This window comes from Cervus elaphus, chromosome 5 (genome assembly GCF_910594005.1).
Source record: "Cervus elaphus chromosome 5, mCerEla1.1, whole genome shotgun sequence".
In the NCBI taxonomy this organism is placed as follows: domain Eukaryota; kingdom Metazoa; phylum Chordata; class Mammalia; order Artiodactyla; family Cervidae; genus Cervus; species Cervus elaphus.
The window spans coordinates 110951893-110978975 of record NC_057819.1 but is presented as its reverse complement, the minus strand read 5'-3'; the positions used below and the strand labels follow the sequence as shown (position 1 = coordinate 110978975).

The 27083-nt window shown below is 42.8% G+C and overlaps 2 protein-coding genes across 2 annotated transcripts; one reads left to right on the top strand and one right to left on the bottom strand.

Annotated features, from left to right (window-relative positions):
- Positions 1-2067: 2067 nt before the first annotated feature.
- Positions 2068-2884, top strand: LOC122694944 (mitochondrial import receptor subunit TOM7 homolog). The gene has a single exon (XM_043904349.1). It carries the CDS (start codon positions 2430-2432, stop codon positions 2664-2666), a length of 237 nt encoding a protein of 78 aa, XP_043760284.1. The 5' UTR covers positions 2068-2429; the 3' UTR covers positions 2667-2884.
- An 8568-nt stretch (positions 2885-11452) lies between these two features.
- LOC122694943 (60S ribosomal protein L12-like) lies at positions 11453-12238 on the bottom strand. Its single transcript, XM_043904348.1, has one exon. The coding sequence runs from the start codon at positions 12021-12023 to the stop codon at positions 11568-11570; it is 456 nt and encodes a 151-aa protein (XP_043760283.1). The 5' UTR covers positions 12024-12238; the 3' UTR covers positions 11453-11567.
- Between the last annotated feature and the right edge of the window lie 14845 nt (positions 12239-27083).

Genomic DNA, 27083 nt, shown 5'->3' with positions numbered 1-27083 from the left:
GCAATAGCTTTAAAGATACTTAATGATTCTCCTTTTCCCTAATTTTTGTGAAAGTTGCTCAGTCATGTCTGACTCTTTGCGACCCCATGGACTATCCATGGAATTCTCAAGTCCAGGGAATTCTCAAAGGGTAGCCTTTCCCTTCTCCAGGGGATCTTCCCAACCCAGGGATTGAACCCAGGTCTCCCGCATTGCAGACAGATTCTTTACCAGCTGAGCCACAAGGGAAGCCCAAGAATACAGGAGTGGGTAGCCTATCCCTTCTCCAGCAGATCTTCCTGATCCAGGACTCGAACTGGGGTCTCCTGCATTGCAGGCAGATGCTTTACCAATGGAGATATCAGGGAAACCCCTTTTCCATAATATCTCTTGGTTAAAATTTTTACGAGAAATGAGAAGGTTGGGAAGAAAGACAAATGTGCTAGTTTCTTATAGAGAATGTTATTTTATATTTATGGGAAGCAGTAGAGGCTTTTGGGACAGTGGGCAGTGGTGGATGAATTCTTATCTGGCATTTTCTAAGAATGAGTTTCAGGAAGTAAGGAACCCTTTATAAAGAATGTATCTCTGTGGTGTGCAATTTGGGGAGTATGAGGGGTTTTATAGCTTTAAATCAAGTCTTTCAACTCTGTTATCCAAATGAGTCCTGGACTTGGAGCCATATTTGTAGGGCTAGTAATTTTTTTCTCAGCAAGAAAATAAAAAGCTTTTGGTAATATAATGTTGACTCTATACTTACAGTATCATATTTGACTGAATAATAAATCAGCTGATGAGAATTTAATCTACTGTTACTAGATACTAGTTTTAGGATCTCGGAGTTGTTTTTAATAGGACTCTGTCTTCTGTGGGCTTATACTAGGTGGCTCAGTGGTAAAGAATCCACCTGCCAATGCAGGAGACTTGAGTTTGATTCAGGAAGTTCCCCTGGAGAAGGGATAGGCCACCCACTCCAGTATTCTTGCCAGGGAAATCCCATGGACATAGGAGCCTGGCGGGTTACAGTCCATGGAGCAGGGTAGCAAAGAGTGCATGACTTAGCATGCATCTTTCGTGGTAATGCAAAATACCCACCCCAAATTGACCTGCCTTCTTAGAACAATCCTAGTACAAGCGAAGTGGTCAAGGTGTTTGGTTTTAAATTCTAGAGTGAGACAGGGGACCCTGATATTAATGAAACACGTGGGCCAAATAACTGCTTTCCCTAGGAAACCAAGTCAGAGGATTGGTTCTTCTAACGGTTTGATGGTTAACTTTGTGATAAATGGTAGTGTCAGGAAGGAAAGTTGATTGGGTTGTTACTGCCACTTGTAGATAACTCTTGTTCAGTCGCTAAGTCTGACTCTTTTTGACCCCATTGACCGCAGCACGCCAGGGTTCCCTGGCCTTTGCCATCCCCCGGAATTCACTCGAACTCATGTCATTGAGTCGGTGATGCCATCCAACCGTCTCATTCTCTGTCACCCCTTTATCCTGCCCGCAGTCTTTCCCAGCATCAGGGTCTTTTCCAATGAGTTGGCTCTTCACATCAGGTGGCCAAAGAGAACTCTGCTTCTCTGATTTTGTTGCTGCTATCTGGCAATTGTAGCTTTCACTCCTGAGCTCCTGGTCCAATGCTGGGGTGGAATTAGCAACAGAGAAGGAACATAGCTTACCATCTGTCATAACTTGTGCTTTCTCAGGAAGCTGCCACCAGCTGACAGCAGATATGCTATATACCAATTAAAATGAAAACCAAGGAGGGAAAAACAGTCTGGCCATAGTTTGGCTGATCATACCAATATGGTCCTCTGTGACATCCATCTCCTCTCACCTCCAAACAACCTTAACCTTTATCATAAATCTGACAAATTGTACAAGTATACATTACACTGCAGTCTTAACCCACTCTGATTCATTAAGGTGTTGATTACCTTGTATTATGTATACTAACCTTATGGATATACTCTTCTTCATGCTTATTAGACTTTTAAAGAAATTAAGAAAACAGTACACTAAATGGCTGATGATTTAATAGGAGAAATCTCAAGACAACACAGGATACAAGATAGTGGAGGAGAGGTGGAGAGAAATAGTTTATGAGAAAAAAATAGAAAACATTTAAAATATTTGACATGACTGAGGATGGGTGAGATGATTACTGCTTTTCTAATAGGTCAGTGGCCTCTTCTATCAATGGAGAATTTAAAGTCGGGAGAATGTGAAGGGTGTAGAAGGATGAAGTTAATGCTGTGGCCTTTACAAGTGTAAAGAAGTGCCTCCTCTCACGTCATCCTTGAAACAGACTCCATCTCCACTGGATAGACAGCATGTCTCACAGAAGATCTCTTGGCTACCAAAGCTGGCCTTTCCCTGCCTCTGCTGACACTTTGCTCCCTATAGATGGAAAATTCTAGACCTGTGTGTCCAAATACAGTAGCACCAGCCATATGCAGCTATTTAAGTTTAAAGTAAGTTCCAGCGTTTGCTGCTCTTGTCTCACGGGTGTCGCCAGCGCTGTCGCAATGGTGAAGCTGAGCAAAGAGGCCAAGCAAAGGCTGCAGCAGCTTTTCAAGGGAGGACAATTTGCCATCCGCTGGGGTTTTATTCCTCTCGACCTGGGATTTAAGAGGGGTACAGATCCTGGAATGCCTGAACCAACTGTTTTGAGCTTCCTTTGGGGATAAAGGACTGTGGTCATCTGGTTTTGGAAGCAGTCAATGCAGAGGAACAATATGGAAGGTGTGCTCTCTGGCTGGGATAAGAGATGGGACATCGTTCAGACGGTCACCAATTGGATGGCACAGGGCTCTTGTCAGGTGCATCTGTGGCACAGTGGAACCTCTACTGACTTATTTATGATAGACTATATTAAAATAAATGTTTTTAACAATGTTAAAAAAAATAAAGTAAGTTCCACATTCACGTGCTCAGCAGCCACCCATGGCTAGTGGCTGCCATATTGGGCAGTACAGATAGAGATCATATCCATCGCCGAAGGAAGTTCTATTTGAGCACCCTGTTCTACATCTAGTATGTGCAAGTGTATTTTTTGTGTATGGTAGAGAATAATTAGATAGTCTGTGCTCTTCTTTGGGCCTCCCAGGTGGCGCTAGTGGTAAAGAACCTGCCTATCATTGCAGGAGACATAAGAGACGCGGGTTTGACCCCTGGGTGGGGATGATCCCATGGAGGAGGGCATGGCAACCCACTCCAGTGTTCTTGTCTGGAGAATCCAATGGACAGAGTAGCCTGATGGGCTACAATGGGATCACAAAGAATCGGACAGGACTGAAGTGACTTTGCATTCATGCATGCTTTTACCAACCTCATTGTAACAATTTGCTATTCATCTAACACTGTATCCCCTTAAAATTTTAATTCTGTTCACAAATGTAATACATATCCATTTTCCAAATTTTGAAAGGGAAAAAAACACCCTAGAGAATAACTATCCCTTCTTATAAATCCAGCTCCTGAAGACAATCATGCTTGCCAGGTAAGATTGGGGCATATTCTTCCAGCTATGTTTCTATAAACTAGGCATCTAGTTATTTTTAGTAGGAAGACAGGCTGTGCCCTCTTTGCCTGATCCCCTTTGTAACCAGTGCCACAAAGTTTCAGTCTTTGCCTTAGGCATGGAAGTGTGCCAGGCTTACACCTGCAAGCTCTAAGTCATGCAGCTCACCACCAAGGATGGCTGGAGAACAAAGAAACAATTGGCAAATGCATACCTTGAGAACATCTTCCTTGTTTAGAGTCTCTGGTTCACGAACGTTTTCCAGCCTGACTGCCTGACGCTGAGTGCAGCTCTGTGGCGTGTGCATATTTGAAGAATGTGGCTTTAAGCTCTTGGGTTCAGTTCGTTTTAAGTGGTTCACGTAATGAATTCACTCAATGTTCTTTCCTCACTCGCAATGTGAACTGCACTATATTTGGAACTAACATTTGCAACCTTATACACCACTGCCTGGCTATCTAGCCACAAATTTTGATTACCGTGAACTGGACTGAGGAAGGTATATAGTGACGGATTTCACGAAGACACTGCTAAGGAGAGAGAGAGCTGGCTTGAAAACCTTAAGGGAGGTCAGCTTGCTGCAACTGTTGAAATGAGGCCATGAGTTCCTCCCACTGGCCTCTGTTTACCTGCTTGATGCCTGCCTCGCCAGCTTGGGCCACTGTGTTACTACCACTCCTGTGCTTGTACCACTAATTTGCTAACTGTACCTCACTGCTTCCAACATGGAAAATGAACGTGCCCCACAACTCTAAATGACCTACCTGTGTGCATCAAACCAAGGCAAGACCTGAGACACGAGGAGCCTGTGTAGCTTTCAACGTCCCTGTCATCTGAGATCCGCCCTTGACTATCTCAAAAGGATGCTGGGCAAAGGTGGTCACTGGTACAGAAGCATCACAGAGACAACCGAAGAGGTGAGAAGAGCACCAGTCTTTTCTAGTCATTAACGAATACAGTGGCGCTGTGCTCTAACCTCACCACCTGCTGTGTGATGCGGGATGTGTGCCTTTTGGTCGCAAAGGACCCTGATTATTGAAATGTCAGAAGAAGCACCACAGCATTGGACTAGAAGGCAAGGTTCTGATGCATTAGTTCCACGGCCATGGAATCCAGAGAGCAGACTTGTTACAAAAGCTTTCAGAGTAAAAGTATATTATAGGAGGCACAGAGCAGGAACAAAAACTACTGAATGAATAATTTGTACTTTTATTTTAGGCTGCACAGGTCTTCGTTGCTATGTGGGCTTTCTCTAGTTGCAGCAAGCAGGGTCTTCTCTAACTGCGCGGCATGGGCTTCTTGCTGCAGCGGCTTCTCTTGTTGCGGAGCACAGGCTCTAGGCGAGTGGGCTTCAGTGGCTGCGGCAGGTGGACTCAGTAGTCGGGGCTCGCATGCTCTAGAGCATGAGCTTAGTGGCGGTGGCACACGGGGCTTAGTTGCCCCACAGCATGTGGGATCTTGGATCAGGGATTGAACCCACATCTCTGGCATTGGCAGGTGGATTCTTCACCACCGAGACACCAAGTCCTGAATGAGTCATCCGAAGTGTGATGAGTCTTTGGAATGGGAAGTGCTGGGTGGTACAAGGGATGTTACTGGCAAGTTCCACGTAGCCTCAATGTTTAGGAAAGACTCCCATGAAGAAATGTTGTTGAACTGAGACTCAAAAGATGCTAGCCAGGCAAAGAGGACAGGGAAGAGTGTTCTCGATGAAAGAAACAGCACATGCATTGCCAGGCCTATAGCTGGAGAGAACCTGACCTATTTAGAGAACCAAAAGAAATCCAGAATAGCTAGAAAAAAGAGAGTTCCTGGGAAGGTAGTGAAAGAGGCTCTGGAGAAGTAGGGAAGGCCCAGGCTAGGGTGGGACTTAGGCCACGTTGAAGATTCTAAACTTTAGCTAAAGGACAATGGGAAACCATCAGTTTCCTTATCGTAAAGTGAGAAATAATAATCTCAGAGTTACCAGGAAACAAGATGAGAAAAATGCAAGTGAAAGGTCTTTGTAAGTTACAAAGCATGATAGGAATGTTACTAACATTGCAATATCATTAGTAGTAATAATAAGCAGGGCTGCTTTCTCAAGTAATAGAAGTAATCGTACAAATCTTCTAAGTGGGAACATGAGGCAGTCATTGCCACCCCACCTCCCCAGCCATGCCGTTCAACTGGCAGGATCTTAGTTCCTGGATCAGGGATGGAACCTGTGCCCCTCCACGGTGAAATTGCAGAGTCTTGACCACTGGATAGCCAGGGAAGTCCCTGAAATAGTCTATAAATTATTAAACTCTGACTTATTCAAGGGAACTGATAGAAATGTCAGAAGTTTATTTTAGTTGAAACTTGCAGTGTGAGGTTCATGAAGCCCAGGCGTTAGCTCAGCTCTTTGGAGCAGGATCACACCATTTATGGCCATGTGTGTTTCTCAACTCTACACTGACTCCCCAACACCACTTGCAGAAAAGATCAGTATTCTTCCTCCTTCTCAAACCCACCAGAGCAGAACGGCTGACACATTCTTTCCTCTTCATTTCTTCCAGCCAGAGCTGGGGCCCAGCATCTCCTTCCTAGGTCAGCTTTTGTGGAAGCTGTCACTGTTCCCAAAACATTACACTCTTCTGAGCTCTTCGTGGCAAGATAATTATCCCAGTTAGCACCTGCATTACATTTTAGGAAAAATTTGACACCTTTCCAATTCTGTGATGTTGTACTTTTACAATGGTTCTGTAAAGTAGGCACAACTGAGTATCACAGAAACGATGCAAAACCGGGAGCTCTCCTCTTCTATCTGACCGGCACAGATATGCCACCAGGAGAATTTAATGGTTCATTTTAGGCCACTTCCTCTCTGCCTGCAGCACATTAAGTTCTATCCAAAGACAGAAGGGCAGAGTTTCTGCAAGTGTAGCATTTGATTTGGTCAACCAAACCAGACCTTCTTCCCCAGAGGTCAATATCATCAATGCTCCACACTACCACACACCAGAGGTTGCAAACTTGCATTTTGTCTTTCACATTCAGAATGTCTTTAAAACTTTTTGAAAATTTTAACACCAGTTTTTAAAAGTCAAATTGCACGTCAAAGTTCAGATTTCTAGCTTTTCCCTTTTTAAAAAAATTTTATTGGAATATAGTTGATTTACAGTGTTGTGTTAATTATATCCAGCTTTTCTTGAAAAATCAGATCTGACATCAGTCTCTGAAGATGAGCAGAGTCTTCTGACCAACACACTCTACCTCTGTCCCTACTCTGACTAGGTCTTTTATGAAGGTCCCATGACAGTTCCAGAATATGAGTTTGTATAGCTATCCCCATACACACCAGGCATCATGAACATGGAATCCCTCCTTTGTGACTCTTTCATATGCATAGGGATTATTCTGTTTGGATGCAACTTTGAGTGTTTTGGAGATCTTTGTGTAGATAAGAAAAAAACGCCTCGGCCACTACAGTGGCTACTCCAGTCTACCGCTGGTGGATCTTAATTATTTGCAGCTACTTCCCAAGGGTAAAGATAAAAAACTTTATCCCACCAGACTTCTGTTAGGCCACTCCTTTCTGTTGTCTCCTCTGTTCCTTCATTCTGGCCCTTTTCTCATTCATTCAAAATTCAGAGCCTTTTTTAAAATATATTTATATACTTAAGAAGGTGCCGAGACAATGGCCTCAAATCATTTTTTTAAATTTTATTTGTTCATTCATTCATGTATTTAATTTTGACTGTGCTAGGTCTTCATTGATGCATGTGGGCTTTCTCTAGTTGCAGGGTGCAGGCACTGCAGTGGCTTCTCTTGTTGCAGAGCATGGACTCTAGAGCTTGGGCTCAGTAGTAGTGGCCCACAGGCTTAATTACTCCAAGGCATGTGGGGTCTTCCTGGACCAGGGATTGAACCCATGTCCCCTGCACTGGCAGGTGGATTAAGCATTGGACCACCAGGAAAGTCCTCAAATCATTTTTGTAATGAGATGGAGAATTTTAAAAATATCTTACTGGAATCCCACTTCCAGTATATATCCAAAAGAACTGAAAGCAAGATCTCAAAGAGATATATATACACTCATGCTCATAGCAGCATTACTTACAAAAGCTAAGAGATGGAAGCACCCAGGTGTCCACTGATGAATGAATGGATAAATAAAATGGCTACATACAACAGAATATTGATTGGCCTCATGGGAGGAAATAGATGAACCTCGAGGACATATGCTAAGTGAGATGAGCCAATCACAGAGACATACGTGTATGACTCCCTTACAGAAGGTATCTAGAGTGCTCAAATTCAGAGACACAAAGTGGAACGGTGATTGCCAGGGGCAGGGATGGGTGAGGGGAAAGTAGAGAGTTGTTCAATGGATATAGAATTTCAGTTTTGCAAGATGAGTAAGTTCTAGAGAGCCATAACCCACAACCATGTGACTGTACTTAACACTACTGAACTATACACTTAAAAATGGTTGATGGTAAATTTTTTAAACCATATTTTTTTAAAGTGTTTTTTTAATGCATCATTAGAGATCTGAGTTCTGCTAGGGGTTCCAACACTGACTTCTGTGACCTTCGGGAAGGCACTCTCTGGAACTCAGGTCCTCTTCCAAAAAATGAGAAGGGAGAAGAGAGAAATAAAAACACCAACCTTGGTGTGGGGCAGACAGATGTGACAGTGCAGGGTGAACTGAATGCTCTGCAAATATTAGATGTGCTCATCAACTCAAACCGTGGGCTCTGTGGTGACTTAATCTTAATCGTAGGTTAAAAAAAAAAAAAATTCAAGGTCTGTGTTAAGTGCCAGAACCTTACAGAGGAAAGAACAAGAGCCTGCCCTCAAACTGCTCAGTCTAGTGGAAAAAATTAAAACAGGACTAGAAAAAAATTTACCATGTGTCACAGGTCAGTCTAACATATGACAGATTCAAGGATACACAACTTAATTCCCTATTAATAGGATGAAGGTTGAACATACACTATGACCTGTTGTTTGGGTAAATCAACCGTCTCAAATTAGAGCACAAGTTTAAATCTAGATAATCTTTTCCAGGTGTTTAGTATAAAAAAAAAAATGTGTGCATGTATACTTTCATCCATAGCCTTTTGCTTAGATGCATTTTTTAACTGATATTTAATTCTTTAATTAGTTTATTAATGTACTGATTTATTAATTGCATTTAATCAATTTGATTCCCATTTAAACAAAAGACGCCCCAGACAGCTGGAACAAAGAGTACTCCTACTGGCTGGGCCGCAGTCTACAAGGAAGAAAGCCTGAAGTGTGAGGGTTGATGGAGACCAGCCTCCATACTCTGTTGACACAATTACATCTCCATAAATATTATCCACAGCCAAGCCAGTCTACTGTGATTAAGCTTTGGTTTTCAGTTTTTAAAAATATTTTTTTCCTGGAGTTAATCATTAATAAAAAAAAAAAAAAAATTGGGGGCTGTGCACTTAAGATTTCCAGGTCCTTATAATTAATTTTTCTCTACCATCACCAAAACTGTAGATATTTCCTATGTTAATTTTGTCTGATTTCTTGGCGACATCCCTTCTGGGGCCTTCTGTCCTCCTGCCCCAGTCCTGACTGATTACTCTGGAAGGCCTGCAGCCAGGTTATGTCACCCTGGGATTTCCTTTCATCATTATCATGAGAATTCTCTTCACTTCTCACCTCTGTTGAATATCCTGTTTCCAGGATCACATGTCTTCTTGTTTCTTCATTTGTTGTCTCATTTTGGCGTACCACATCCTCCAGTCATTTCCTGAGAAGGGGTACGTAGGTAGGAAGCAAAATTTTTTAAGATTTCACACATCTGAAAATACGCTTACATTACGGAATTAACAATTTGACTAATTCATAAAGTTATAGGTCATAAATAATTCGAAAGCATTCCTCTGCTGTCTTCCAGAATGCCTGACCGGAAGCATGGTACCATTCTGACAACTGTTCCTTTGAATGTTAATTGCTTTTTCCCTCAGAAGGTTTTAGTAACCTTTCTCTATTTACTCAACAAGCTGAAATATCGGATTTCTTTTCCATCCACTGTTGACATCACTTTGCTCACCAAAGTCCATATAGTCAAAGCTATGATTTTTCCAGTAGTCATGTACAGATGTGAGAGCTGGACAATAAAAAAGGCTGAGTGCCAAAGAATTAATGCCTTTGAACTGTGGTACTGGAGAAGACTCTTGAGAGTCCTTTGGACTGGAAGGAGAGCAAACCAGTCAATCCTAAAGGAAATCAACCCTGAATATTCACTGGAAGGATTGATGCTAAAGCTGAAGCTCCAATGCTCTGGCCACCTGATACAAAGAGCTGACTCACTGGAAAAGACCCTGGTGCTGGGAAAGATTGAGGGCAGGAGAAGAAGGGGGCAACAGAGGATGAGATAGTTGGATGGCATCACTGGCTCAAAGGACATGAGTTTGAGCAAACTCTGGGAGATGGTGATGGACAAGGAAGCCTGGCAGGCTGCAGTCCATGGGATCGCAGAGTCGGACATGGCTGGATGACTGAACTGATGGATGTGGGGCACTCAGTGGACTTCTCATTCTGGAAATACAGTTCACTTGGTTCCGATTTGACTTTTTAAACACTTTCCTTTCTCGGCTGTGTCAGGTCTTAGTTGTGACTAATGAGCCCGGAAACACGGGCTCTGTAGTTGCGGCACTCAGGGCTCGTTGCCGCATGGCATGTGGAATCTTAGTTCCCCGATCAGGGATGGAACCCACGCCCTCTGCATTGGAAGGTGGATTCTTAACCACTGGACTACCAGGCAAGTCCCCTGATTCGATTTCTTGAATTATCCCTTTGATGATTGCTTTCCCTCCACTTTTCACACATCTGTTTTATTTCTCTGTAACTCCGAAGATGAATGTTAACCCTTCTGGGCTATTTCCAGTTTTAAAAAAAATCTTTTCATGCCCATTTTCCAGCTTTTTTTTTCTTTTGGCCACACTGTGCAGCTTGTAGGATCTTAGTTCCCCAACAAGGGATCAAACTCGGGCCCGCGGTAGTGAAAGTGAAGTGTCCTAACTACTGGACTGCCAGGGAATTCCCCAGCTTTTTTTTTTTTTTTTTTGGCCTTTATTTAATATAAGGATAAGTCCTGTACAGTATTGTGTTTCTGCCATACATCATGAATCAGCCATAGGTATATGTATGTCCCTTCCCTCTTGAACTTCCCTCCCACCCCATCCCACTCCTCTAGGTTATCACAGAGCACTGGTTTGAGCTCCCACTAGCTATCTACTTTACATATTTTACAAATGCCCACTAGCTATCTATTTTACATATCATGATGCATATGTTCCCATGCTACTCTCTCCGTTCGTCCCACCCTCTTCTTCCCCACCATGTCTACAACTCTGTTCTCTATGTCTCCATTGCCGCCCTGCAAAAAGACTTACCAGTACTCTTTCTAGATTCCATATATAATGTATTAATATATGATGTTTGTTTTTCTCTGACTTATTTCACTTTGCATAACAGGCTCTATGTTTGTCCACCTCATCAGAACCAACTCAAATGCATTCCCTTTTTAGCTGATATTTCCTTGTGTATATGTACCACAACTTCTTTACCCATGCATCTGTCGAAGGACATCTGGATTGCTTTTATGTCTTCAGTTCAGTTCAGTTCAGTCACTCAGTCATACATAGAACAACAGACTGGTTCCAAATTGGGAAAGAAGTACATCAAGGCTGTATATTGTCACCCTGCTTGTTTAACTTATTTATTTCATGTCCTAGCTATTGTAAATAGTACTGCAATGAACACTGGGTACATATGTCTTTCACTTGTGGTTTCCTCAGGGTATATGCCCAGTAGTGGGATTGCTGGATCATATGGTACTCTTACTGCTAGTTTTTTACAGAATCTCCATACTATTCTCCGTAGTGACTGTATAAATTTGCATTCCCACCAATAGTGCGAGAGGTTCCCTTTTCTCCACAGTCTCCAGCATTTATTGTTTGTAGACTTTTTTTTTGGTTGTCAAATAATCCTTTATTTTTCTTTTTCCTTTGCCATTCTTAACTAGCTGGGCACTCCACCGCACCACTGTTGATGTCATCTATGATGCCATGAGGTGGCGGCCAGCAACACTGCAGCCCACAGACTGGGCAGTCCCCAGGATCTCTTTAATAGTTCCAGAAAGTTCTCTAGCTAGAGACCAATGCCACATATGCTGGACAGTGTTGACAGTCTCATCAAAAGTGATGTTTCCACTGTGCTTAATGCTATTCTGCTTCTTTCTGTCTCTTGGTGGTTCCTTGAGGGCTTTGATGATCAGGGCAGAAACAGAAGGTACCGCCTCAGTCTGGGCCTGTCTGTTCTGAATGGTCAGTTTCACTGTAATCCTCAGACCCTTCCAATCACCAGTTGCCTTGGTGATGTCATCACCGACCTTTTTTGGAGATAGACCCAGGGGACCAATCTTGGGGGCCAGGGCAGACGTGGCACCAACTTCCCCACCAGTGCACCTCAGGTATACGGCTTTGATCTCGTTGGGGTTGAACTTAAACAGCATGGTGGAGGTGGCTCGTGTCGGATGAACCCAGGTTTGGGAGGACCAAAGAAAGTTGCACCTTTGCCTCCTCCGAGCCGAAAGCCGAAAGGTTGTTTATCACCAATGTGACATGATACCTAATTATAGTTTTGATTTGCATTTCTCTAATAATGATGGCAAGCATCTTTTCATGTGTTTATTAGCCACCTGTATGTCTTCTTTGGAGAAACGTCTGTTTAGGTCTTCTATCCACTTTTTGATTGGGTTGTTTGTTTTCTGGTATTGAGTTGCATGACCTGCTTATATATTTTGGAGATTAATCCCTTGTCAGTTATTTCACCCAGCTTTTCTTTTCTTTTAAGGATATTTTCTCAATTTTTTCTTCTAACCCTTTGTGGGTTTGGGGTTTTTTTTTTTTTTTTAGTATTTATTTATTAGCCCCAGGTCTTAGTTGCAGAAGGTGGGATCTTAACTATTGCATGTGGGATCTAGTTCCCTGACTAGAAGTTGAACCTGGGCCCCCTACACTGGGAGCACAGAATCTTAGCCACTGGACCACCATGAAAGTCCTGTAACTCCTTGATTGCAGTTACTGGTTATCAAATTTTTAAGATGTTTTATTCCCTAATTTTTTTTATACCCATTTGTTTTTATTTCATGGATGTAACAACATCTCCATTTCTGAGAACATTTATCATCTTTTAAGTTATATTTTGTTTTGTTCTGGTCTCTGTGCTGTTTCTATATTCTCCAAGTTCCTTTGTTCTTGTTTGGTCTTTGTCTTTCACGTTAGAGACTTTCTTCAACTATCTGGTGATCCTTGACATCCATTCCAACTGAGGAAGACTTTCTGGACACTCTATGTTCATGAGACAGGGCTTCTCAGTTGCTGGACCTTACTGCAGTGAGCTGACTTTCACTTTGGATTCGCAGCTCTTAAGAGTGGTTGAACAGTGGTTCTCCAAAAGACATATCCACATCTTAATCCCCATAATCTGTGAATGTGACTTCATTTGGAAAAAAGAGTCTTTGCAATTAAGGATTTTAAGATAAGACCACCTCGGATACTCTGAGTGGGCCCTAAACCCAATAACAAGTGTCTATAGGAGACACCCAGAAGAGAGACATAGAGAGAAAGTTATGTGAAGGTGGAGGCAGACTGGAGTGATGCTGCTACCACCCAAGGAATACCTGGAGCCACCAAAATCTGGAAGAAGCAAAGAAAGAAATGCTCCCTAGAGCCTCTGGAGGGAACATGGCCCTGACATGTTTTCAGACTTGACTGATTTTGGACTTCTGACTTCCAGAACTGAGAGAGAATAAATTTCTTTGGTTTTAAGCTACCAAGATTTTGTTATAGCACCCTCAGCAGACTAAAGCACAAGTTGGAATCAAGATTTCTGGGAGAAAATTATCAATAACCTCAGATATGCAGATGACACCAGCCTAAAGACAGAAAGTGAAGAGGAATTAGAGAGCCTTCTAATGAAGGTGAAACAGGAGAGTGAAAAAGCTGGCTTAAAACTCAACATTGAAAAAAACCAAGATCATGGCATCCAGTTCCATCACTTCATGGCAAATAGATGGGGAAACAGTGACAGACTTTATTTTCTTGGGTTCCAAAATCACTGTGGATGGTGACTGCAGTCATGAAACTAAAAGATGCTTGCTCCTTGGAAGAAAAGCAATGACAAACCTAGACAGTATATTAAAAAGCAGAGACATTACTTTGCCTACAAAGGCCTGTATAGTCAAAGCTATGATTTTTCCTGTAGTCATGTATGGATGTGAGAGCTGGACAATAAAAAAGGTTAAGCACTGAAGACTGAAGACAGAAGGAGAAGGGGACAACAGAGGATGAGATGGTTGGATGGCATCACCGACTCAATGAACATGAGTTTGAGCAAACTCTGGGAGATGGTGAAGGACAGGGAAGCCTGATGTGCTGCAGTTCATGGGATCACAAAGAGTCAGACATGACTGAGTGACTGAACAACAACAGGAGACTAATACAGTATCTGCAGGCATTTCTTCATGAGATGATCAGTTTTCCCAAAGGATCTTTCAATATACTGATTGAAGAGTATATTAATCTGGTTAGGAGAACCTTAGGGCCAAGTGTGACAAAGGGGCCAGGTTTCACTATATGCTATGTAGTTGTGTTTCAGCTATGCTTAGCATCCCTGAGTTCAGATAATATACCTTTCAAGGTGTATTAATCATGGTTTTACATTTTTTTTTTTGTATTTACTGATGCTTTGACATCTTGGCATTTTTCCAGCCTAGGACAGACTGCCCCTCTGAGTGCTAACCAATTCTTAAGAGATAATAAATCATTCTCCTGCCAGTGAACCTTTTATAAAACCACCAACCAATCCAAAACCCTTACTCCAAACCACCTAATTTATCAAGCTCACAATTAAAGTCACTATTCCTTTGTCCTAATCACCCCAGGGCCAGATACCAGACAACTAGACAGTTCCTACGTCCTAAGGTCCACTGAAATCATTAAACTAGCCAATAATACTAAGCCTGTTACCCTGTCTCACCTGTTGTTTCTTGTGGAAACCACAACAAAGTTTCTGGCCAAGTTCTATATCCATACAATGGAACAATACAAAAAGGAATGAACTGTTGCTGTGTGCCACAATGCTGATGAATCTCAAAAATAAGGGGGAAAAAAAACAAAAAAAGGTGAGCAAAAGAAGGTAGGCACAGGAGTATGTGCTGCATGATTTCATTTAAAGAAATCTGTAAAAATGCAAAAGAAAAGATGCCAGAAAGCAGACTGTGGTTGAAGATAGAGAGTTGACTGCAAAAAGGCACAATTTAGAACCAGGTAAACTGTTTCTAAAAAAATTTTTTAAAGTCTTGATTCGTGGCACTCTACCAATTTCTGTGGTGTAAATATTCCCACCATGGCCACTTTTGAGCTACTAATGTGATATCACTAAATGTAGACCTGAGAAGAGATGTACATGAAGTTGGTTCTCCTGAGCTGGTACTAGGGTACTAGTCAGCTTCATCACACCACCACAGAGAGGAACAAAGGTGATGAAAATGTCCTGTATCTTGTGCTGTTTGTAACATTTGTCAAAACTTTTCAAACCGTACCCTTAAAATGGTACTTTATTGCTTGCAAGATATACTTTAAAAATTGATTATAATTCTTTAAATGAAGTATCATCAAAGATCACAATGCCCAATAAGAAAGGACTGGTCATGTTATTGTCTATCTTCCTGATAGAATATGATGCAGCCATTCAATTCTATCAGATTTTAGCAACACGGCAAAATGCTTTGCTATGTTTTGTGAAAAAGGCAAAATAGGGAATTTTATTTTTAGCTTGTGTTCGCCTATGCAAATTCTGCAGGTAGAATGTTTGGCTTTTTTTTTTTTTTTTAAGTTAGTTTCTTTTGTATTTAAAAGCAGTAGATAGCAAAATGGTTTGAGCCCAGAATCTGCAGCTGCACTGCCTGGGTAGGCAAATCCCAGATGTTACTTTGCAGGTGGGTGACCTTAAGCAACTAACCTAACTAGTTTTGAGTCTTTTAAGTTTCTTGACTGCAAAAAGGGCATAATAATAGTTTCTACCTCACAGGGGTTGTTCTGAAGATTAAATGAGTTAATATATGTAAAGATCTTAGAATAGTACAAAGAACAAAGGCTTTATAAAGATTAGCTATTACTCTCATGAGGCAATGATACTGTTTGGACAATAAACTTACTATACGGAATACAGGCACTTATTAGACATCAAGGAGCAGTGGTCCACAACCGCGAGGGTAGGAGAGCGATTTTTGCTACCAGGGGACAATTAGCAAGGTCTGCAGACATTTCAAGATTTTATTTATTTATGGCGGTGCTGAGTCTTCATTGCTGCGTCTTCTCCAGTTGCGCCAAGTGGGGGCTACTCTCTGGTTGCGGTGCTTGGGCCTCTCATTACTGTGGTTTTTCTCTTGTCGTGGAGCTTGGGTTCAGTAGTTGCTGCTCATGGGCTCTACAGTGCTGGCTCAGTAACTGCGGCTCATGCACCCAGTTGTCCATCCCGTGGCGTGTGGGATCCTCCAGGACCAGGATCAAACCCATGTCCCCTGAACTGACAGCCGGATTCTTTACCACTGAGTCACCAGGGAAGCCCTGGAGAGATTTCTGATGGTCAGGGTTGGGGGGCGGGGTGCGATACTGGTAAGCTAGCTAAAAGATCCAGCAGTGCACAAGACAGCACCCCCACAACAAAGAATTATTTGGTCCAAAATATTAATAGCTCCAAGGTTGATAAACCTTTAGTTATAGTCTAATAGGGGACACAAGATATCATATTCCATCCCTGACACGGGGATCCTGAAAACCCTTGCAAATCTGAAGTGCTTACATTGGGAGCATTTTTTATTCTGGATGGGCTCCTGGATGGCAACTGGTCACCAGAAAGACCAAAACATAATTAGAAGCTCGGAATTTTCAGCCCTCCCTCAACTTCTCTAAATAGGGGAGAGGGGATGGAAATGGAGTTAACAGTTACCGTGTCCATGTGAAAGTTGCTCAGTTGGGTACGATTCTTTGCGATTCCATGGACTATACAGTTCATGGAACTCTCCAGGCCAGGATACTGGAGTGGGTAGTCTATCCCTTCTCCAGCAGATCTTCCTGACCCAGGAATCAAATCAGGGTCTCCTGGATTGCAGGCAGATTCTTTACCAACTGAGCCATCAGGGAAGCGCGGTCTACATGAGGAAGCCCCTCTAACAATCCTAATAGTAAGGGGTTTGGGAGCTTCCAGATGAGTGAATACCTGGAGTGAACACCTGGTGCACCCTAACAGCAGCTCCTGTGTTCAGACCCTCCCAGACCTCCCCCTGTGTATATATCTCTTCATTTGTATCCCTTAAAAAAAAAAAAAAAACTTAAAAATTTTTATTACTTATTTCACTGCACTGGGTCTTAGTTGCGGCATGCAGTCCCTTTAGCTGCGGCATGTGGATCTAGTTCCCTGATGCAGGGTAGAACCTGGGCCCTGCATTGGAAGCATGGAGTCTTAGCCACTGGACCACCAGGGAAGTTCCTAAGAAAGGTTTTATTTATTTTTCGCTGTGCTGAGTCTTTGTTGTTGCATAGGCCTTTCTCTAGTTTGCAGAGAGCGGGGGCTGGTCTAGGTGTGGTGCGAGGGCTTCTCATTTCGGTGGCTTCTCTTGTTGCAGACCACAGGCTTTAGGGCTCCTGGGCTTCAGTAATTGTGGTTCCCACACTCACAGGCTCAGCATTGTGGCACACGGGCTTAGGTGGGATGTAGGATCTTCTGTGGCACGTGGGATCTTCCAGGATCAGGGATTGAACCTGTGAGCCACCAGGGAAGCCCCATCTACATCCTTTATCATATCCTTTAATGCACTGGTAAATGTAAGTGTTGCCCTGAGTTCTGAGTCACTCTAGCAAATTGAGAGATCCCAAGGAGGGGTCATGGAAGTCTCAGATTTGTAGCCAAGTCAGAAGTTGTGGGTAACCTGGGGGCCTACTACTTATGATTGACATTTGAAGTGGGAGGTGATCTCGTGAGTTGCTGTGTTGTACTCAGTCATGTCTGACTCTTTGTGACCCCATGGACTGTAGTCCACCAGGCTCCTCTGTCCACAGAATTTCCCACTCTGCCCATGAATACTGGAGAGGGTTGCCATTCCTACTCCAGGGAATTTTCCTGACCAGGCAATTGAACCCATATCTCCTCCGTCTCCTGCACTGGCAGGCGGATTCTTTATCACTGTGCCACCTGGGAAGTACCGCACCCTTAACCTGAGGGAGCTGACTCTATCTCCAGGTAAACAGCATCAGAATTGAGTTAAATTGACCCTCACTGTCAGAGAACTGCTGGGGGGTGGGGGGGGGCAGGCGGGGAGACTCCCACACACCTGGTGTCAGAAACCTGTAAGAATAAAGGAGGAGAAGGCAATGCACCCCACTCCAGTACTCTTGCCTGGAAAATCCCATGGATGGAGGAGCCTGGTAGGCTGCAGTCCATGGGGTTGCGAAGAGTCAGACACGACTGAGCAACTTCACTTTCACTTTTCACTTTTCTGCATTGGAGAAGGAAATGGCAACCCACTCCAGTGTTCTTGCCTGGAGAATCCCAGGGATAGGTTCGCACAGAGTTGGGCACGACTGAAGTGACTTACCAGTAGCAGTAGCAGAGCTTGGGGAAGGGGGAAAGAGAATAACTACTAATGAGCATGGATTTATTGGGGGGGGGGGGGCGTGATACAAATGTTTTAGAATTGGATAGTGGTGATGGTTATACAGTATTGTGAATACACTAAAAAGCAGTGCATTTTATGCTTTAAAAGAGTGAGTTTTATGTGAACTATACTGCAATAAAAAATGTTTAATAAAAAAAAGTAAAAATTAAATTAAAAAAATACTTCCAACTGAATATGCCATATATTCTGGGCCTTAAAAGAAGTCTCAATAAATTTAAAAGATTGAAACAAGAAAAAAAAAGAATAAGGAGACACACAAGAGAAAGACAGCTCGCCTTTTCTCAAAACAATGAGGCATAATCAAAATTGAGTATGTACTCAACTAAATAAAAAAAAAAAAACCAGAACATTAGAAGAGTGCTGGCCCAGAATACAGGATCCCTGAACACCTGACCAGGAGGAGCGGCCTCAGTGAGCCTCAGGTTTGTGATCCACTGGGCATACTCAAGTGATTTTCAATTTTTACCTTATTTTATTGGTTTTTAAAAAGCTTAAGTCAACATTAAAAGCCTTTACTTACCTCTCCATCTGCACTCCCAGCATGAAAACCCAACTGGAGTCAGTTCATATACTACTTTTTAACATAGTCTGACAATGAAATCAAGCAATTAAAAATTCTTAAAAGTACTTTTTTGGGGGGAGGAGCAGGGTTTACAAAAATGTTACATAGTAATACTTTGATTTTCATTTAAAATTGAGCTATGTTGAGAAATACACCAATATTTTGCTGGTATAATAATTTGGGATTACAGGTGATTTCTGCTTAACTCTTCATGCCTTTTCAAATTTCTCCAGTGAGAAGCATGTATTATTTTGACAACTAGTAAAAGAACAAAAGAGCCTTCCCTAGTGGCTCTGCGGTAAAGAATTGCCTGCTAATGCAGGAGACCCCTGGCCTGGGAAGATCCCACAGGCTGCCAGGCAACTAAGCCTGTGCGCCACAACTATTGAGCCCATGCTCTAGGACCTGGGAACCGCAACTATTGAAACCCATGCACCCAGAGCCCATACTCTGCAACGAGAGAAGCTACCACAATAAGTCTGTGCGCAGCAATGAAGAGTAGCCTCTGCTCACTGCAACTAGAGAAAGTCCCAGCACAGCCATACAGAAATACAGTTTAAAAAAAAAAAGGAAGGAAATAATGGAGGACTGAAAATGAAAGGAGAAAGCAGCTGAGGGTGTGTGGTCTGTCTTCTGGTCAATACAGGAGAGGGCAGGGGCAAGGCTACAGCCTGCTCTACTTCCCTCCCATCTCACGATCCTAACTCACGATCCAGGCCCTAACGGCCCTAAGTCACGATCCAGGAAGCTTTTACCTCTATATTCTTGCCTTTTTTCTTCTTCCTTCTACGTCCCCAGGATTGAAGCCCTTTCTGTTGGGGGTGGAGGGGACATAATTTTTTTAAAAATCACCTATTTGCAGAAAATTGTTAATAGTGGCTTGGTTGTGCCAGGCGCTAAAGGGCCCTTGCCCTTGAGCATACAAATCTTTCTGTAGACTTTCCCCCTACCAATTTTCCTTGATTTTTAAAAAGCTAATTTTTGATCACAAAAGTAATACCTGTTCACTGAAGAAAAACTGGAATTCATAGAAATAAAAAGTGAATATAAAAATCATCTGTAATCTACCACCCAGGGGTAGCTATTATTAACATATGGTTTATACATTCTCAGTCTTTTTCCTATTCAGATATACAGGTTTAATACACTTCTCTTATTGGAACAAAACAGGACATTTATATAATATCTGCAAAACTTTTTTATTGAGGTATACCATGCCCACGTTCAGTGCAAAAAATGTGTAACTCTTAAGTGTATCTCTTGATGAATTTTTCACATAAATACCTACAATATTTTTACTTGCTTTCTGTACTTGGCAATCTATTATGAACGTTGCCCATATTATTAGATGACCTTTAATGGCATAATTTTTAATGGCTAACTAACAATTACAATAGTCCACCACAGTAACATATTGTAACTTATTTAACCAATCTGTCACTGTTAGGAATTTAGGTTGTTTTCAGTTGTTAACCCCTGCATTAGTTTCCTATCACTGCTCTAACAAATTACAAACTTAGTGGCTTACAGCAACACAAATTTATTCTCTTCCAGTTCTGAAAGGTTAAATGAGTCAGCAGATTTGTGTTCCTGGGGCTTTGTTGGTGCTCCAGTCATTAAAATTTCACCTGCCAGTGCAGGGGGTCGGGGAGCTAAGATCTCACAACCCTAGCAGTCAAAAAGCCAAAAGGTAAAACAAAAGCAATACTGTAACACATTCAATAAAGACTTTTTAAAAAAAGAACTGTTTTCTTTTGGGAAGCTCTAGGGAGAATCTGTTCCTTGCCTCCTGCAGCTTTCAGAGGCTGCTGACATTCCCTGGCTCATGGCCCCACATCACTCAGTCTTTTACCTCTGTCATCACATCTCCTTTTCTGACGCTCATCCTCCTAGCTCCTTCTTCTAGGGATTCTGTAATTACAGTGGGTCCCACAGCACTTAACCACAGCTGCAATGTACCTCCTACTAGGTAAAGTAACATTTTCTTGGGCTCCAGGGATTAGCATCTGGACATCCTTTAGAGAAGACGTTCAGACACAGCTATGGACACTCCCCTCCCCATTTCTTTTTCTACTTCTGCTGTTCCTTCTCTTCTCCCTCTCATATTCAGCACCCACTAGTTTTTAACACCATTTCCAGTCCTGAAATCTCTTTATTGCTTTTGTTTCCTATGTCCTTCAAGACATAATTTATTCTTGGGAGCTCAATGATTATTTCTGATCTATTGATTTATAACTTATTTCCCAAGCACCAGCCTTTCTCTCAGATTCCAATAAAGAATGGACAGTCTCTGGGAATTCCCTGGCGGCCCAGAGGTTAGGACTTTGCGCTTCCAATGCCACAGGCCCAGGTGTGTGTGTATGTGTATGCGCGTGTGCGCGCTCGAGAGAGACAGAGACACAGAGAGAGAGAATGTAGAGAGAGAGAGACAGAGAGAGACAGAGAGAATGTAGTTTCCCTTGGTTATCCCCTTATGACCTTAAAGACTAAATGTTTCTGAAACTGGATACATGACCCCTCCTCCGTCCTTTACCCCACCTTCCTGCACCAACTTGGCTCCTATAAAGGATCTTGTTTTTAAAGTGACTACTCTCTAAAATACTTAAGGCTGAAGACTGAGGATTCACCTTGTATTCTCTCTCCTCTTTATTTAATCAATCACTAAATCCCATCAATTATTTTGTGACTTAGCATTCCTCTAATATTCACCTAATATCTTGGCTGTTGCTAAAGTGTGTAATCACACTTTCTCCCCATCAAAACCATACTGCTTTTATGGGGGTGGATTATCCTCTCCTCCAGTAAGTCCTCTGTGACTGCTTCTTCCTGGGATACCATCTCCCCACTTCTAGAGGAAAAAGCACATAATTAAGTGTCCAGTATGTGCTCAGATTTTTCAACCATTTTAAAATTTAATCTTTACTTATTTCTTTAAAAATATTTATTTGGCTGCACTGGGCATGCAGGATCTTTAGTTTCCGCATGTGAACTTCTTAGTTGTGGCATGTGGAATCTATTAATAACTCCCTGCACTAGACTCTGAGCTTCCAGTGCACAGAGTCTTAGCCACTGGACCACCAAAGAAGTCCCTAAAACTTCATCTTTAAAGTAATGTTTTTAATGTATACAAATGAGGAAACTGAGAAGCTAAGTAACTATGCAAAGTAACAAAACTAGTAGATGGTAGAATGTGAACCTCAGCCTGACCAACTCCAATGCCAAGCTTTTTGCCTCTACCCCATCATCACCTCCTTGGCGTTAATGCCCGTGGTTCACAACCTGCCTGTTCATTAAAAGCACCTGGGAAGGGTCTTCCCTGATGGTCCAATGGTTAAGAATCCACCTTCTAATGTAGGGGACACAGGTTTGATCTTGAGTGCGGAACCAAGATCCACATGCTGCAGGTGATAAGCCTGCATGCCGAATCTAGAGAGAAAAGCCCCCAAATGCCACGATTACAGAAAAGCCGGCATGTCACAAGGAAGACCCAACACAGTACCCCCCACACCCCCTCCAAAAAAAAAATCACCAGGGGAACTGATTCTTAAGTCCCATACCAGAGCTACTAATAAGATTCTCTGAAGGTGGAATCCAAAAATCTATTTTTAAAAATTTCTATACTTGTCATAGGACATATTACTACTAACTAGGTATGCTTAACATACATGCCTTATTCCATCAACTAGTGGAGGAAATAACTGTCCTATTCATCTCTGTGACCCATCCAGTACTGTTATAGAACAGGCATTGGAAAATATCTGTTGGTTGTTGGAGTTCCCTGGTGGTCCCATAGTGAAGACTCCACAGTTCTGCTGCAGAGGGCACAGGTTTGACCCCAGATCAGGGAAGATTCCGCAACCCCCCCTAAAAAAAATCCCCGCTGGTTATTTACTTTTTAAAATATTTATTTTTATTTATGGTTGTGTTAGGTCTTCATTGCCATGCACAGGCTCTTCTCAAGTTGTGGTGAGTGGGGGGCTACTCTCCAGTTGCAGTGTGCAGGTTTCTCAATGCGATGGCTTCTCTTGTCTGTTGAGAAGCACAGGTTCTGTGCACATGGGCTTCAGCAGTTGTGGCTGGAGTGCTCCAGAGCCTAGGCTTGGTAGTTGTGGCACACGGGCTTAGCTGCCCCTCAGCATGTGGGATCCCCCTGAACCAGGGATTGAACCAGTGTCCCCTGCATTGCAAGGCAGATTCTAGCCACTGGACCACCAGGGAAGCCCTCTGTTGGTTATTTATATGCTAAAAAATTATAAGGTACACTGTGAGCTATATTGTTACAAGAGTTCAGAGGATAATAGTAACAGTAACAGCTAGCACTTACTGAAACCTCATCATATGCCAGGCCCTCACTGTTCTAAGAAATTCACAAGTATTAACTTCTTAGGACTTTGCAATAATCCTATAAAGCAAGATCAGGACACAATCTGCAGGGCCCCTCATTAAAAAATATTAAGAATTTCAACATGGTGACAGCAGAGCATTAAACCGTAGTGAGCGGCCAACATTTCTAGGCACATGTGTGGCTGTACAGGTCTTACACCCATAAGCCAACCCTAGCTAAAACTATTATCCCCATTTTACAGATGAGAAAACCAAGATACAGAGGCATCAAATAAGCATTTCCAAGATCACAGTTAATAAGATATAAATATGCACTATCTTAGAGAAGGCTTCATTGCAATCTCTGTATTTATGAAGTTCTCCAATCTTTCAAGGTTCAGCTCAAAGACCCTCTGTCTACTAAGTATTCTCATAAGCCAGGAAAAAATTCTCCTCCTCCTCCTCTAATATTTTAGCTCCATGACCATATCTGGTTTGCACCTTTCTTATAGATTTCATCACATCCCCACGTTACACCTGAAATAGCCCGAGAGGTGCGGGGTACGTCTAATAAATTCATGTACTTGAATGATCAAAGACACAAACTTGTGCAGGACTTGAGGACTGGGAGAGACAAGGAGGAAACTCAAAGCAGGGACAGGCCTAAGACAGAGAGCACTTATGGAGGACGAAGAGCTATGGCTGCCTTGATTGGCCCAATGGCACACACGGGTGCTAGAGTGGATAACGCTGGAAGAGAGGGTGAAGTATAAGATGTCATAAAGTGCCTTTAACAAAACTAGACCATCACTTCTCAGGGGCTGAAAGGATATGATGCATGTGCCCCTCTGAGGCCAGCCAGCTTTGCTTATGAGGAAAAGGCATCAAGTCACAGTCTGACTTCTCCCCTCACAGCCAGTCGCGTCACATATAAGCTCTATGGGTTAATGGGGAGACTGAGCCTGAAGCACCATCTGATCTCATTCATTCACCAATTCACTTGTTTAACACATGTTGGTGAACATATTCCAGAATGAGATACTTACACTGAGCACTTCACAGCTCCCATTCACTCTCAGTCCACCCAGTGGTGTGCCAGATTCTCCCATTTCACAGGTCTAAGGAATTAAGTAACATGCTCAGGATCAGACAGCAGGAAGTGGGAGAGTAAGAATGAAATCCAGTTTCTCTCTTTAATTTCAGAATTTGTTTATTGGACACGCATATTCCTGATATTCAAAAAGTTATAGAGAACAGCCTATTAAAACCCATATACTCCATTCAGAACTCAAGAGATACAACCTGAAGCCCCTGTGTACCTCTCCACATTCTACTAAACCGCATGGCCGCCAATTCCTCCTACTGGGTTAACACTGCATGGTGGCATCACCATCCAAAAATCTTCAATCGGTTTCCAAGTTCGATACCATTTCTATTTCCACTATTACCTCTATCCTTTTGCATTCTACAAGTAACATCTTGTATCTGGATTATTACAATGGCCTTCTAATTGGTTTCCTTGCATCTGCTCTTCTACATTACAATCACCAACCTTTTTAAAACCTTTGAGTAGCTGCCCTTTGGTCTTAGGATATAGACAAAAGCATCTGCATGGCATTCAAGGGTCTCAGATGGGCTTTCCCCCACTCTGCACATTAGCTTTATCGCCATCCCTTGTTCCCTGTGTTTTGGGCATACTGGCATTCTTGCAGTTCCTCCTAATCCCTAAGCTCTCTCCCACTACAGTGTCTTTGCACACAATGTTCCTCCCTTCTTCATCTGAGTAACTCTCTTCCCTTTCTCTGGTAAACTTTCTTTCCTTGAGCCTCCTGGCTGGGTCATTCTTTGATATCTCTTTTACAACTTTACATTTATTTGTGAGATTAACTGACCAAATTAATAGGCCTTTCCTAACAGGCCAAGGACCAAGAACCACTTGCTTACTACAAAATACACACTAAATAAATAAGAGCTAATGTATATATATAACATATATAATATGCCAGCAGTGATCCTAGGACTTACAAACCCACTAAGACCTCCCAAAAGCACTATGAAGCAGGTACAATTATTAGCCCCATTTTACAAATAAACAAAGTAAATCACACAAGCTAAGAAGTGGCAGAGTTGGTTCATGAACTCAGGCAGTCAGTTTCTGGAGTCTGAGTGCTAAGTGCCTCAGTAAATCTGCTGAATGCATGACAGTGTTGAGTGCTTTTGACAGGAACTACATAGCACCTATCTTAGTTCAACCAAAAAAATCAGTTGGTTATGTTAATGGTCTTACATTTGACTGGAACTTTGCTACAAAACATTTATCTTAGCATTTTATTCCAGCTACTTGAAAATCCATTTGCCCTCACTGGTAGTATCATGAATCATGACTGATGCTGAGCAGAGGGGCAAACTGGTAAAAGGCTAGGAAAAAGTTGGCTTGGAGTGGAACAGAACTGTGGGTCATTTGTAATATGGGTAATCCTCATAAAGACAATTCAAAGGTTTTCATAGACGTCATCTCACTTAACCTTCATTGATTCCTAATAAAGTTACACACAGTGGGCAGTTCTGCATCAGCTGATAGATGAAGCAAAAGGCTGAGATTAGGACTGCTAAATCATCAGAAATTAACTAGTCACAGGATGGGTAAGGAAAGTGTCCCCATACTTCCAGTTTCAGAAATGCGTTATTTCTGGCGGGGAAAGACCTCTTCTTCCTTCTTAAGGGTTAAAGGTAGCTGCCTAATCTTTCCTGATTCTTTCTTGGCTGCCCTGCACCGCCTGTGGAGTGTCCAGTTCTCCCGACCAAGGACTGAACCCAGGCCGTGGCAGTGAAAGCACTGAATTCTAACTGCTGGGCTAGCAGAAAACGTCCTAACTCTTGGTTGGAACTTCTCAGCAAGGACGGAGTTGCTCTTAGGTTTTCCCAGTATGGCTACAGTAGGGGAAATTATCCCACAGGCTCAAGTTATACGGTAAAGAGCTCTATAAGCTAGCTACATCCAATTAACCCTAGGCCAAAATGGTACAAATGTAACAATTCAGGAAATTCTTCACCCAGAGCCTCTATACCAATGTAAAGGAAGTCAAGAAACTGTACGCACGTTTCCTTTATGTGCGTTTTGCTAAGGAAAAGTTTTCATTAGTTTCTTTCAGAGCTGTAACTAAAAAAGGCTAAGAACTTTATGCCTGTATATACATTCATTCTGGTTCACGGAACCAGAACTTTACAATAGGAGCACCTTCGCAGGATGAAAACATTTCTATTCCTTCAAGTACCTGATAGCTATGGATGTGGGTCTAGGAGGAATCCCAATATCCAACCCGCGTTAAGTTTAACCTTGTAACAGCACAGGCCTAAATCTAGAAATAGGTCTAAAGGGACTGCATTAGCATTCACCTCCTTGGAGTGGCCGGTAAGGATAAGGACAATGAGGAGTGCTCGAATCCAGTCCCAATCAGGCCACTAATCGGCTGAGTAACCTTGGACAAGTTGCATACCCTCTCTGGGCTTCAGTTTCCACATCAGCAAATTGGAAGTTGAACAGTACGGTCTTCAAGGTCCTTTCCAGCAGAGAGCCTGGTACCAAGGAGGCCTAGCCATTAAATCAGCTTCCTGTGGGCGCGGTGCAGGGCTTTAACGGTCCCCCCTCCCCCGCTCGAGCCCGCGAAACCCTCAGCACGCCCCTCCGAGTGACGCCGCTTTCTCAACCGCAGCCTGGACACGGCTCCGCCTCTTCCCGGGGGCGTCCCGTCGTGCCCCGCGCCAGGCTTCTAAAGCTGTGGGTCGACTCCCGCCTTTCCGCGGCCCCGACCCCGAACTCCTCTCCCCAGTTTTCTCGGGTGCCCTATCCTATCAACGTCTAGTATCCCAGCCAATCACGCGGGTCCGGAGTCTTACCTTCGGTCCACCCTCCTCCCAGCGCCCGGCCGGCCCGAGCTCAAAGCCTT